A 12,306-nucleotide genomic window follows, 5' to 3' on the forward strand; every position below is an offset into this window, starting at 1 on the left:
GGCAGGGGACAGGGAAGAACCACCAGCAAAGCCAGCTCAGGGCACACCGAGGCACGCTGCAAACCCTCCGCGCCTACACCCTTCCCCAGCTCTCTTCGCGCATGCGCACCCAGACGTAGGGAAGACGGAAATATAGCTGCTCGATGGGCGGAAGTGGCCTCAGGGGAGGGCGGAAGTGCGGTGGAGAGACGGAAGTGGGCGAAAGGCGGGTTCCGTGGCCATGTCGGCGTCGCTGCTGCGGCGGGGGTTGGAGCTGTTGGAGGCACCGAGTGAGCCCCAGGGGCCTGAGGCGGTGGAGGAGAGGATTATCGCGGCGTGAGGCTCTGATAACCTCCCTCCTCTCATCTTTCAGACCGAGGGAAGGCCGCACCGGGTCTCCAGCGGAGGCGTGATGGTCCCGGGGTGGCGAGTGCTGCGCGGCGGAGGAAAGTAATGCCAGGCCCTGGGAAGAACAAGGCCACGATCAAGGGCAGAGTCGTGAAGTCGGCGATAGGTGAGTCTCGGCCTTGCTATGGTGGAGAGCAGCTTTATTGCTGCTCGTGGTGTCCTGCAGCCCCTGTCACAATCGCACGTGACTATCCCTTCCCATTCTCCCGGATCCTTGTAGCAGCCCTAGGCTTCTGCCTGGGCAAACAGCTGATGTGTTTTGTCTCACTGTGCTCTGGCCTAGAGGAGTATCACAAGAAGAAGGCTGTAAATCACCTCAAAGCAAATTTGCAGTACATGACAAGTGGACGATGTGTTGCTGACAAAGCCGTCACCCAACAAGTAAGAATGACACTTCTTTGTTCCCCTGAGGAGTGTAGATGAATGGGAAGTATCTCCAGATCTTCCAGCTTAGTCCCTGTGCAAAAGAGTTAAGTTTCTGCCTGGTAGTGGCCTTGAAGAATTTCTGTATGGTCAAGCAAAACACTTTACTAAGCTTTAATCATAGAATCATAGGGGTTGGAAGGGATCTCAAGAGATCATCGAGTCCAGCCCCCCTCTCCCCCCTTTAAATTTTAAACTGATAGCTTGTTTCTTACAGTGTTCTCAGACACTAGTTAAAATCTGGTAATTGTTGACTTCTCTTGGTTACCAAAGGTATTTCACAGCAAAGAAGCACTGTTTCAGACTTCTGTTCTTTGAACTGTCCTGTTCTGTAGCTAGGGGAAGGTTTAGCAAGGAACCAGGCACGCTGCTGGCTCACGCGGTAGGAATTTCATAGCATCTTAAATTATATTTCTCATAACCTGAAAATTTAGGCAATATTCTTTCCCAAATAATAGTTCTGAGTCTGGATTTGAAGGTAGCTGACACCACAAGACTCTTGGGCTGTGCTTATGATTATAATTTAAAGAAACTAAGTGGTGTAGGCCATTGTTTCTCAGGTTTTAGGTTGTAAATGGCAGGGATGATATTAAAAAATACCAAGAGAATTCTGCCAACTTCTTGGATTTTCTAGTTGTCTCATAGAGACATAGGACAAAAGAAGGCCACAGTTTCAGAAAAGTTTGAGATAAAAATCAATATTGCAGTCTCAATGAGAGTGATTAGAAAGTAGTTTCCGTATTTGGTTATGAATACTACATGGGTGCTTGATGCTGTCCCCGTGACCTGCTTTGGGTAAGATAATTGCCTTCTCTGGAGGTTTTCCAGGATACTATCAGAGTAGTAAGGGTGTAGCAGGTGAACCTGAAAACTACCGTTTTGTGATTTGGTCTGGATGACAGTGGATGTTAGTTTTTCTCTTTGTTTTTCCTGAAGGTTCTTACACAGAATAGAGGCAGGAAGTCAAGAGATCGGCCTCCAGAGAAGAAGAAGAAGAAGAAGCCTGAGGGCACTGTCTTTACTGAGGAAGACTTCCGCAAATTTGAGAGAGAATACTTTGGAATCCCATAAACAAAAGGAAAGGGACTCTTGCAGCTCCAGTCCATCTGCAGCTGAGTACTCAGAACTCAGGACTGGCCAATCCTCAGCACATTTAAAAATGGATGTAGGAGATGCACCACTTTGTCAGCGAATAGACTGGCATCAGACTTTCAGAGTAACTGTACCTGTCCAGAACTTGCTGCTGGAGCCATGGTGGTTCTTTTGTCCTTGCAATGCATTGTCCTTATAATTACCTCCCTCCAGCCAGCATGTCTTGTGCTCTTGATGTAGAAAGGTGGACTAATTCAAAAACAAATCTTGTTCTTCAGTAAGGCTTCTGCTACCTGTCTCCAATGGAATGGACAGCAGAGGTAAATCATTTAAAAGTGAAGAATGCTTCAAAATACTATGAAAGCCAAGTACCCCTGCAGTTTCTGTTATAATTACAGCATCTGACAAGTTTTTCTTGTAATTAAAAATTTTGTATGTGTTGTATGATTAAACACTTGTTGTTGCAGGTGCTGCTCATCTTTCACAGAATTGTAGGTGTTGGAAGGGACCTCTAGAGGTTATCGAGTCCTACCCTCCTGCCAAAGCAGCTCCCTAGCCCAGGTTGCACAGGTAGGCATCCAGGTGGGTCTTGAACATCTCCAGAGAAGGAGACTCCACCGCCTCCCTGGGCAGCCCATGTCATTGCTCTGTCACTGCACTGTGAAGAAGTTCCCACAGACATTTTTGTAGAACTTACTATGCATCAGTTTGTGACTGTTTCCCCTTGTCCTATCACTCACACTGCAGAGAAGTCTATTCTCATCCCTTTGCCTCCCACTCCTTAGATACTTACAGATGTGGTTCAGATCCCCTCTGAGTCTTCCTTATTCAAGGCTGAACAGACCCAGGTCTCTCAGCCTTTCCTCATAAGGGAGGTGTTCCATGTCCTTTATCATCTTTGCGGCTCTCTACAGGATTCTTTCAAGGAGATCCATGTCTTTTTTGTGACAGCAATTGTTACAAGTAGCTGTGATTAAAGAAGACAAACCACATAGTTGTTCTGATCCAAGCATCCCTGTTGCTAGGATGACTAAGTTGTGTGAACGTCCCTTCTCTGATTTCTGTTGACACATGTATTAGTCTTCTCTCCTACATGCTCAGGCTTCCAGAGCACGGGTTGGAACTGAGGTGACTCCTGTAGTGTCTGCTCAGTCACCCCGCACCAAGAAAGAGGTCTTCCATGGAGAAAGCTGTTTCCCATGCTTCAACGCAAGCCTTTCTTCTGAGGTTACAACTACCCTAGGAGAGCACTGCTGCTGGACATTGGCAGCCCCTGAATGCTTGTGACCCAGAGGTTAGCTCTCAGCATGAAGATCAAATCATCTGAGTCAGGCTGTGGTGCTAAACTGAAAGGATGTTTTTTTCTTTTTTTATTTTCCATACAGCTAAATTCCCTGCTGCAACAAATAGATGGCCCAGCAGGTGGGAGTGTTGTTCCAGACAATCTTCCTTGTTAAACCACTGTAAATATGCTTTTTGGGACCTCTTGTCACTGCCCTTTCCCACCCTTTCCTTAAGATAAGTTTCTTCCTATAGACAAGGAAAAAAAATAAGAAATACCAATGCCACCTCTTGGTTAGACTCAGGAGTTAGTTCAGATGTTAGCAGTAGAAGGAATTAAGGATTTGCTGGGGGATACTAAAGTCTGTGCCACCTGTGTTGTGTCTGTGTGGAAGGGAAGGTCACCCAGATGTACTATGTCCAAACAGGAGAAATAGTGGACAAAGTTCCAGCGTTCTGGAAACTGTGTTAAGAGCACGTGGGAGGGGACTTGTAATAAGATCAGTTCCACTGTTTACAGTCAAAAGTGGTAAACAAAACAGTTCAAGGACCAGTTTCCCTCTTTTTCAGATCTTCCCTACTCCTAAAATGGAGAGATGTGTAGAAGGGGAAGAGAATGACCGTGTGAAAACATAGTTGAGCACGATGCGTACTCAGCATGCCTCTTTATAAAACCTGTGCACTCCATGCTGGCTGCTATGTGCATTAGCTGCTCTAATACATGTAGTTCTGTGTGGAGCTCTTGTAGAGGCTATTAAAAGCATGGAAAGGCCTGTTCTGCCATGGTATGACTTGAAAGGGGCAAATCTTGGGGGTACAACTTTGTGTTATACCTTCACCTTCAGAACTCAGCAATTCCTTTGACCTTCAAGAAAGTCCTTCTCAGCTCCCATACCTCTTCTCCCAGCTCCTCCTATGCATTCCTGTTCCTGTGGTTGTTCAGCTGCTGGGCCAAATTTCTGCACCTTGAGGAAAGCGGAAACATCCTTTGTTGCCGCAGAACAGAGCAGCAGGGAAGTGTGGATCATTCTGTTTGCACAAAACCCAGCTTGTTTGCTTGCAAACATAGTAGGAAGGTACTCTTTCAAAGTTAATAAGGAACTTTAAAGTGAGCTCCAAAGTAGTTTTCCCCAAGGATAACAACACCCAGATATGTGGAATTTTGAAGTCAGATGAGAGCTCTAATTACTGGTTGGGAAGACTACCAGGGCTGATGCAAGTAATCCCCATAATTGTGACTATGAGCCAAGAGGTGTAGTACTTACTTGAGAAGGTAAAGTCACCTGTCAGACTGGGTTTTGCTAGCAGAAAACAAACTTGGTTGTACAGTCAACAGTATCCTCAACTAAATTAAACTTCACCTTTCAGGAGGGAGGATAAGCAAGCGGAAGAGAATGAATGGTTCTAGATGGACCATCTTTGGAAACAGCAAAGATCTGGCATGTCCTAGTCTTCTACCTTTCTCACAGAGCTGGAGCTCCAGGAGAGAATGGCAGTGCCACCAGCTCACTGGATAGGTAAGGGCATGAGCTGGCTTTTGAGAGGAATGTCTTCGTTGCCTGGTGGTGAAATAAAACTCTGTTCTGACGCTCTCAACCATCTACATATTATGGACTAGTCATGCTTAGAGCTCTCACCCCAGCTGGGACCGCAGATGGTGGCTATGTGAGCTTCATGTGCCACCTCTCTGCTGCTCGCAGCCAGGCTTTGCTGCCTCCCAAAAGAGAACGGTCAAGGAGGTGCAGCTCCCATAGTTTCTTTTCCTACTGAGCCTCCAATCTGTCCAGTTCCCACACTGGGAGCAAAGATGCTGCATCTCACAGCCCTCAGACCTGCTGGACAGCATTTCTCTCCCGCGCAGCTGCAATCCAGGGAGGCTGAGCTCATCAGGCTGCTGGCTCTCCTCCCAGCTCTGCGACACCAGCTAAGCATCCTGCAGCAAAAAAAAAAAAAAAAATAGAGGTGGTTGAGCTGAGGAAGAGTGCCATCTTCCAGCATATCTCCACCCATAAGCAGCAGGGAATGAAGATGGGAAGGAGCAGCTTTAATATAAATGCAAAAATAAGCTCTGGAGCATTAATAATGTGGTCAAACCTTTCCAGGGAAGTGGTTTACAGAAGGAAGAATAGTTCCCAGATGCTCAATGCTGGGCTGGCTTCCTGTGAGTAAGATTCACGAAGCCAGTTAATGGCCTTCCTCTGTTCTGTGAGTGGAAAGCCAACAGGAAAACTCGTTAGAGCAGGTATGTGTGGCTCACAAATTCTGCTGTATCAGCAAATCTCTTCTTCCGCAGCATGGAAAGCAATGACAGCCAATATCAGCATAGAGGTGTATCAGGAGGGAGAAGAGCTGTGAATATAAACTAATAAAATGATTGCCCAGTACACTCAACAGCTTTTTTCCTCTCTTAAATAACACAGCAAAACAAGCTTGGCTGCAAATGAACCAAGGTAGCTTGGCAAACAAGACTTAAAATGTTGAAATGAACATAACAGGAATAAGGGTAACCATGGTCCTAGAAACCTTTTGGAATGTCAGTCCCTGGCTAGTTTTTCAGGGCTGACTTCTCTTTCAGTCTTGCTGATGAGCCACACCTACAACGCAGATGGGCTCTGAACACCTTGGGCAGGGAGCTGGTCACTGCAGAAAGGGGCAAACAGCAGCAATGCCCCAAATAGCTCACAAAAATTAAGGTTGAAGCACATGAAACTCATTTTGAAACAAGAACAATCAAATCAAGAATGTAAGAGAAGGCAAGCTGCCTAATGCTCACTTCTTACAGCTCGAAACCTGCAACCCCAGCCAAAGCAGGCTAAAAGGTTAGTAGGTTTGAGATGGATTAAAGGTTTGCATGACTATCCATAGTTACATTGAAGAGGATTAACAGCACCAGCCAGCAGCTGTTGGGGGTAGGAGAAATGGAAATCACGAAGGTTGCTCTGCCTGCAGGGTTACATACACCTTGTTCTGAACGAATTAGCTGTTGGCAGGGCTGAGCAGCACCATTTACGTGCAAGAAAGCTCATTTATCTTCTCCAGTAACTTGTCATAAATGGAAAGAGTACGTGTTCTCCTCTGGTTGCCCACACACTGCAAAGGTGATGCAGAGAAGTCAGGCTGACAGCAGGCAGCTTTGGAGATCCTCTACCTGGTATAAATAAAGTTGATATGGTTGCTACATTTGGATCTTTTTCCCTATCATTTTTCTGAAGGGTGTTATAAAGCCATAACGCAATTGAAAGCGCAGCAATGATAGCAAAGTCCTAGGCTGCAGCAAGTGAGAATAAGCCCAAATGCAGCAACCACAGACACAAAAATAAAGGAAGAAAAATCTGCTTACCCTTGGAAGGCCTCAGGTAGGTAAGGATCTCCAACTGGACATCCTTACCTCCACTGCCAACACTCAAATGAGGTCTGGAAAAGGGTGGATCCTGGCTCCACCCCTGCCGGTCATTCAGGTGCATTGCTTGCACCTGAGCTCCCCTGGCTTGGCCCTGCCTTCCCACCAGGTGCTCAATCACTGCTTCAAGCCACGATTTAGCATTCCCACTATAGGAGTGAAGAAATGAAAGTGAGAAAAGGGGCAACTGAAGGTAAAGGGAGAGGTGGCTAACCATTACTTTGAGAACATGTGCCTGTATAGTACAAACATGGGAGCCTGTGGGTAGGGCTAGCCTCATTCAGTGGCTTGTGATGCTGCGCACTGAAAGTGCAAAGCTGGGATAGCTGAGTGGATGAAACAGTACAGCCTGGCCCTTATCCCTTGTGACTGTGATGGTTCTGCCACCATGATACATGGCCAGCATTTCCCTGCCACCAGCACAGTGCTGAGGAGTGCTCCTCTCCTGAAGGACGCGCTGTCCTTGCTGCTATTCTGGGCTTTCTGCCAGGACCGTTTGGAAGGGTTTGTCATCATTCTGCTTTCATTTTCCAGCGCTGCAGATGGAGATTACTTTTGCCCCTTGGTCCCTCACGGGGGCAAGAGGTGGATTCCTCAGCAGGAGTGGTTTCCTCTCATTTCTAAAGAAAAGTATGAGCACCTGGGTCTCTCTAAATGCAGGATGAAGAGGAAGGTAGCTATGAACACTGAGTTTTTATAGGGTGCAGATGGGGGATATTCTGCTGTTTCCAAATAGGCAGGAAAACTGGCTTCCTCTGGGGGCCAGTAAAGCGTCTATTTCATGCACCAAAATCTATTTCTGGGAATGGTGTCACCCAGCACATAAACCACAGAGGTTCAGTTGAATCTGAGAGACTGAGAAAAGGAAGAGGCTTCTGCAGTGTGCAAATGTGAGGTCAGCAGGCAGGAGGCTGTCCCGCTTCTCAGATGCTTTCTCCCATCTCTTAACGCCGTGCAAAATGAACACACAGAGGAAGAGCTAGCCCTAATCTCCAACCAATTCAAAATCTTAACTAAGTATGGAAACAGCATCCTTGCAAGAGACATCGCATCAGGTCGACACGTTGGCTGCCTCTGAAAGGCTGCAAGCACAAACACACCCACTCCATGTGGGTGCCTGAGCTGGGCAGCACGCTTGGACAAGTCAGTGCAAGCAAGAAGGAATTAACACCCTGGGGAAGGATACATACATCCACATGCAAAAGCTGTTCCTGGCAGGCCAAGCAGGGATTAAGGAATGTGATGGAATCACTAAATCTGGGTAGCAGCAGGCCGAAGATCATCATACATATGATTAGGGCACACTCCAAATCCTGAAGCTATTAGCAGGGCACAGCTGTGCTGAGCATGGAGCTTACTGAATTTCAGATTCTCACAAAACAAACAGAAACCCTTAATATTGCCATAAATAAAGGCACGCTAATAAATCTGATGTCTACAGGCTGAAACCATACTACTAAACCATACTACTATGCAGGCTCCCACCTGCCCTTCAAATGGTTCTTCTATGTAACATATCACAGCACATTTTCCCAGTTGCATTTTCCCTCCCCACACTATGAAGATTACCTCACACATTGCAGGCTCCAGTTGAGAATCCCCACCCTAAACAGGCTGCAGCCTACCAAACTCTACTCGTACTCCCATCACGTGATGCTCTGCACACTGGTGTCCTGATGGAGGCATCTTTTAGCTTACTCCCACAGCTCACTTTCACAATCACCTCATTTCACACCTCTCATACCCTGTACCACTCACCTTTATCATGAACTACTTCCAGGCCTGACAAGCCCAGAAACCCACAAATGAGATCACAGCTTTTCCAAAACCTATTTATCAGCACACTTAACTGCTCAAAAGGCTCATGATCTTTAACTTAGGCCTCTGCTACTGAAGATCTGGGTTATCTCCATTTGATCCCATCCTAATAGATATTTGAAGTATATAATGTGAAACACAACATACTGTATCACTTAAACCACAGTATTAACAGTTAATGCTATTTGCACACTCCACAAATGAAGCAGCACACTCTAGCTGGGTAAACCCCTAAATCATGTGGTGTAAAACAGTTACTGTACAGATTCCCAATTAACACACAATTGCAAGTTTACTATAAAATAATTTATTAGACACCATACACAGCGTAAGCAGCAAGCATATATACATGCACATAAACACTATGGACTACCCTACTCAGGGACTCTAGCTCTTTTGACTTTGGCCTTCCGTACCTCTTCAATCAGATCTTTCAAGTACTGGATTTCCTTACTCAGGGAATCTGCTTTCTCCTTCAGGGCCTGATTCTTCTGCTCCAAATCCCTGCACTCCCCTGACAGCGCCTCCTGTTCTGCCCTCTTCTTTTGCCGGTATCGTGTGGCAGCTGTCTTATTTTGCTCCATCTTCTTCAGTTTCTTATCTATTTTCTTCTCTCCTTTCACCTTAGCCGCCACTACTTTGTCAGCAGGGTGGTCATACGGTTTGGACCGCACAGAGCCACAGGTGGCATCTGCAGGGAACTGGTTATCATTGGGGGATCCAAGTGAATTGGTAGGGCTATGCTGGGGCGTTCCCAAGTAGGAGTCTGGGCTCATGCATATTCCACTATCATCAGAATGGTTCTCCTCTTCTTTCTCTGACTTGGTGATCACTACCAGAAAGGTGGGGCCCTCCTGCTTTCTTTCACCTTCCAGAACATCCACCTCACTACCTAGTTCTAAACTAAACGAATGGTCTGGAACAGAAGTCAGAGACCCTGGGGAGAGGGGAAAAGACCAGAGGGAAGCTAATGGGGCCATGGGATCTGGTCCAATTGGAGATTCGGGGAGATTGGCAATTAGGTCAGGTATCAGTGGAGGTTCTTTGTTGTGAAATTCCTGGGTGGTAGGGTTAAATAGGAGATCACACGTGTCTTCCAACGTGGCCATCAGCTCGTCTGGTGAGACGGTGGCTTCCAGATGTTCCATACCTAGCAGGGCATCAAAATCAAATTCCTTCAGATCCATCTTCTCCACCATCCACTCCATGCCAGAGAAGGCATCCTCTAAACAAGGGGGGAAAAAAATTATGTATTTTACAGTAAGCCAATACAAAGTAAGCTTCTAGAAGTAATCTAAGAAAAAATACTGAACAACTGCTACAGCTGTCCTTTTTAATGGTAGGAAACATCAACTAGAAGACCCTTCCCCCAGGTTGAGCTGGGGAAGACTGCATGATATGATGTAGCTGTCAGCTTTTATGACATTCCATCCCTCTTACTCTCAGCTCCATAAGAATTCAGGGCTATTTGAAATACATAACCACACATTTCTTCTGACCTCCTCCAAGGAAGGCTACCCTTAACAGTCGGCATGTTATTAAAAGGGCAAGAGAGTGTCATTTTCCCCACAGGCCAGTCCAGTAACTAGCCATTTGCTATTGTGTAATCAACGTTGTATGGCTGCTTCCCAGGCTAGAGTACACACGTGACATTACCTTTTGGTTTAAAGATGTGCAGTTTACTTCTGAATGGGAGAGCTATGGTATTTATTATGCACCATCACCACTGATATGCTTTCTGCACATGAATTAGAGCCTTACCCTGGCTGCTATCTATGGTGTTGCCTAAACTGTCCACAGCGAGCCAATTGGAGGAGACTGCCTTAGCCTTGTCGCTGGAGAACCCATGCGAACCGAGGGGCTCGGCCACCTCCAGGTAGTCATCGAGGAGTCCCAGACTTTCCTCAGCCACCGAACACGGCTGGCTGAAGGGGGAGGACTCCCCCAACAGCATCTCGTTGTTCAAGAGGCTCATCTTGGTCGGGTTTTAGTGCTTTGACGTCGAAGGATGCAGATGAGGAGAGGCTCTTTTTGTCGACTACAGCAGTGCTGCTGTGCGGTGCCTTGAAAAACCTGCAAGACATTTTCCACGCTCATCAGCACTCGTTCCACTAAAAGCATTCAGAATAAAGCTCAGCCTCAGGGATCACAGTGGCAGACTGGACCCACACGGCTACAACATCTCCAGGACAGCGCACTTTCACCTCTCTGTTTTTTACTTTTAGAAGGCTCTCCCGTTCGCACCCCCACCAGCGTGGCAGCATCGCTGGCGTCGGGCTCCCCCCCACCCCCGCCACAGCCCCGCCCACCACGCCCTGACTCCCGCCCCCGCCGCGGCCATTTCGCGATCCGCCGCCTCCCGCTCCCCACCCGGCCCCGCCGCCATTTTGTGCCGTGCCACGTTTCCACCTCGTGCCGCCGGGACCGCCATCAAAGCGCGGGGGAAAGGGGGACGAAAACATGGCACGGCGCATTTCTGCGCTAAGCTGGCTCACGGAGCAGGGGGATTCGGGTGAGCCCTGCTAGCAGGATAGCTTCCCCCAGCTAACAGCGCTGTGGCATTAAGGGATGCCTCAGCAACTTCTCCTATGGAGCTCCCCTTCGCGCCCCATAACCCCGCTTTAAGAACGGGGACGCGGCGCGCACTCCCCACACGCGCTACTCACGCCATGGTTGCAGATGCCGGGGATGTGCCGAGGCCGCCGCCGCTGCTGCTGCGCCCGCTGCACTGGCCGATGCCGCCGCTGGCCCTGCCGCCCTTAGAGAGCCATGGCGGCTGGGTGGGGGTTGTGCTCCGGTCAGCGCCTCGCGGGGAAGGTGCTGCGCACAACCACTACAACCGCTCGTCAGCTCAGCCAAGGGCACACAATGAGGCGGCGCGGCGCGCGCTCCGCTTTTATATGGGAGCGCGCAAAGCACAACGAGATCCGGCTTGATGTGTCCTTCCGCCCTTTCGTCACTCGCTTCTCGTCAGCGCCCGCCGGCTTGTAACCTCACTTTTTGGGCTTCTCGCGTTCCATCCTGCTGCGGATTAGCCATAAAAGCCATCAGCAATAACTACTCCTCCATCGCGGGCTGTTCGATGGTGGGACTATATGGTGTTCCTCCGCACAGCCACCTCCCAGCCGAGAAGCGCGGTCACGTGACAGAGCAGCTGAAGACGCTCCCCCCGCCCTCTCGGGAGCGGCGGGCTGTTTGGGGGGGGCTGCTGCTCCTGCCCGCCAACAAAGCCGTAGCGCTCGGAGCGCTGATTGGCTGGCGGCGTGATATACATGTGCGCGCTGAGCCGCCATTGGCTGAGACCCTAAAGAGGCCAGATGGTGAGACTAGACGAGGCGAGGTGGGAGGCGCGGAGGATGAGGAGTGGTAAAATGGCCGTCGGAAGAGAAGGGCTGCGTCTGTGGCCCCCATGCTTTCATGGCCTGTCTCCCTCCAAGCACCGCTCTTCCTTTGTCCCTGACAGCTCCTCACACCCTCGACACGAAGCCTTGTCCCTCTTTAAGCGCTGCTCCCTCTTTATTCTCAACAGCTCCTTCAGACGGAGTTGAGGGCAGAGCTCCCCTGAGGAGAGTCACTGCTGCCCCAGATAAGCGGGAACCACCCTGTCCGCTGCCCGCCCCTCGGAGATAGGGCTGTTTGGGGCATGGGCTGTGCTTCTGTGCCCCTGACGTGCCGCCAGCCTTATTAGTTATGGCATAACATTGCCCTGGAGTGGCTCGTGAGGAGACGCAAAGGCAGCTATTAATCAGGTGGAGGAGAGCATTAGTGGGTCATCTACGCAGCCTTGCAAACTCAGCAAGCAGCCTCACCGTGGGAAGCTTTTCAAGCAGCTTTTCGTGATGTTTTATCTGAACTAGATCAGCCCAGTGAGAAGGCAGCCCTGCTCCATCACCTCTAGCACAGCC

The 12,306-nt window shown here is 48.8% G+C and overlaps 2 protein-coding genes across 2 annotated transcripts; one reads left to right on the forward strand and one right to left on the reverse strand.

Moving 5' to 3' along the window:
- The first annotated feature begins 213 nt into the window (after positions 1 to 213).
- RPS19BP1 (ribosomal protein S19 binding protein 1) lies at positions 214 to 2,178 on the forward strand. The gene is made up of 4 exons (XM_065742985.1): positions 214 to 269; positions 353 to 493; positions 671 to 768; positions 1,747 to 2,178. The coding sequence occupies exons 1-4, from the start codon at positions 221 to 223 to the stop codon at positions 1,879 to 1,881; spliced, it is 423 nt and encodes a 140-aa protein (XP_065599057.1). The 5' UTR covers positions 214 to 220; the 3' UTR covers positions 1,882 to 2,178.
- Positions 2,179 to 8,685: 6,507 nt separating this feature from the next.
- On the reverse strand, positions 8,686 to 11,497 carry ATF4 (activating transcription factor 4). The gene is made up of 3 exons (XM_065742901.1): positions 11,068 to 11,497; positions 10,163 to 10,474; positions 8,686 to 9,626 (listed from the first exon to the last, which is right to left on the reverse strand). Exons 2-3 carry the CDS (start codon positions 10,374 to 10,376, stop codon positions 8,776 to 8,778), a joined length of 1,065 nt encoding a protein of 354 aa, XP_065598973.1. The 5' UTR covers positions 10,377 to 10,474; positions 11,068 to 11,497; the 3' UTR covers positions 8,686 to 8,775.
- Between the last annotated feature and the right edge of the window lie 809 nt (positions 11,498 to 12,306).

The sequence above is a fragment of the Cyrtonyx montezumae genome, unplaced genomic scaffold (assembly GCF_038088225.1).
Source record: "Cyrtonyx montezumae isolate F1298 unplaced genomic scaffold, pur_monq_1.0 scaffold_3, whole genome shotgun sequence".
In the NCBI taxonomy this organism is placed as follows: Eukaryota; Metazoa; Chordata; class Aves; order Galliformes; family Odontophoridae; genus Cyrtonyx; species Cyrtonyx montezumae.

Excerpts from the sequence above, each read along its gene's own strand:
- RPS19BP1 (XM_065742985.1), top strand. The coding sequence starts at position 221 with ATGTCGGCGTCGCTGCTGCGGCGGGGGTTGGAGCTGTTGGAGGCACCG. Across the intron at positions 270-352 it reads GGAGCTGTTGGAGGCACCGA|ACCGAGGGAAGGCCGCACCG; the intron begins GTGAGCCCCAGG and ends CTCATCTTTCAG. Across the intron at positions 769-1,746 it reads ACAAAGCCGTCACCCAACAA|GTTCTTACACAGAATAGAGG; the intron begins GTAAGAATGACA and ends TTTTTCCTGAAG.
- ATF4 (XM_065742901.1), bottom strand. The coding sequence starts at position 10,376 with ATGAGCCTCTTGAACAACGAGATGCTGTTGGGGGAGTCCTCCCCCTTC. Across the intron at positions 9,627-10,162 it reads CACCATAGATAGCAGCCAGG|AGGATGCCTTCTCTGGCATG; the intron begins GTAAGGCTCTAA and ends CCCCTTGTTTAG.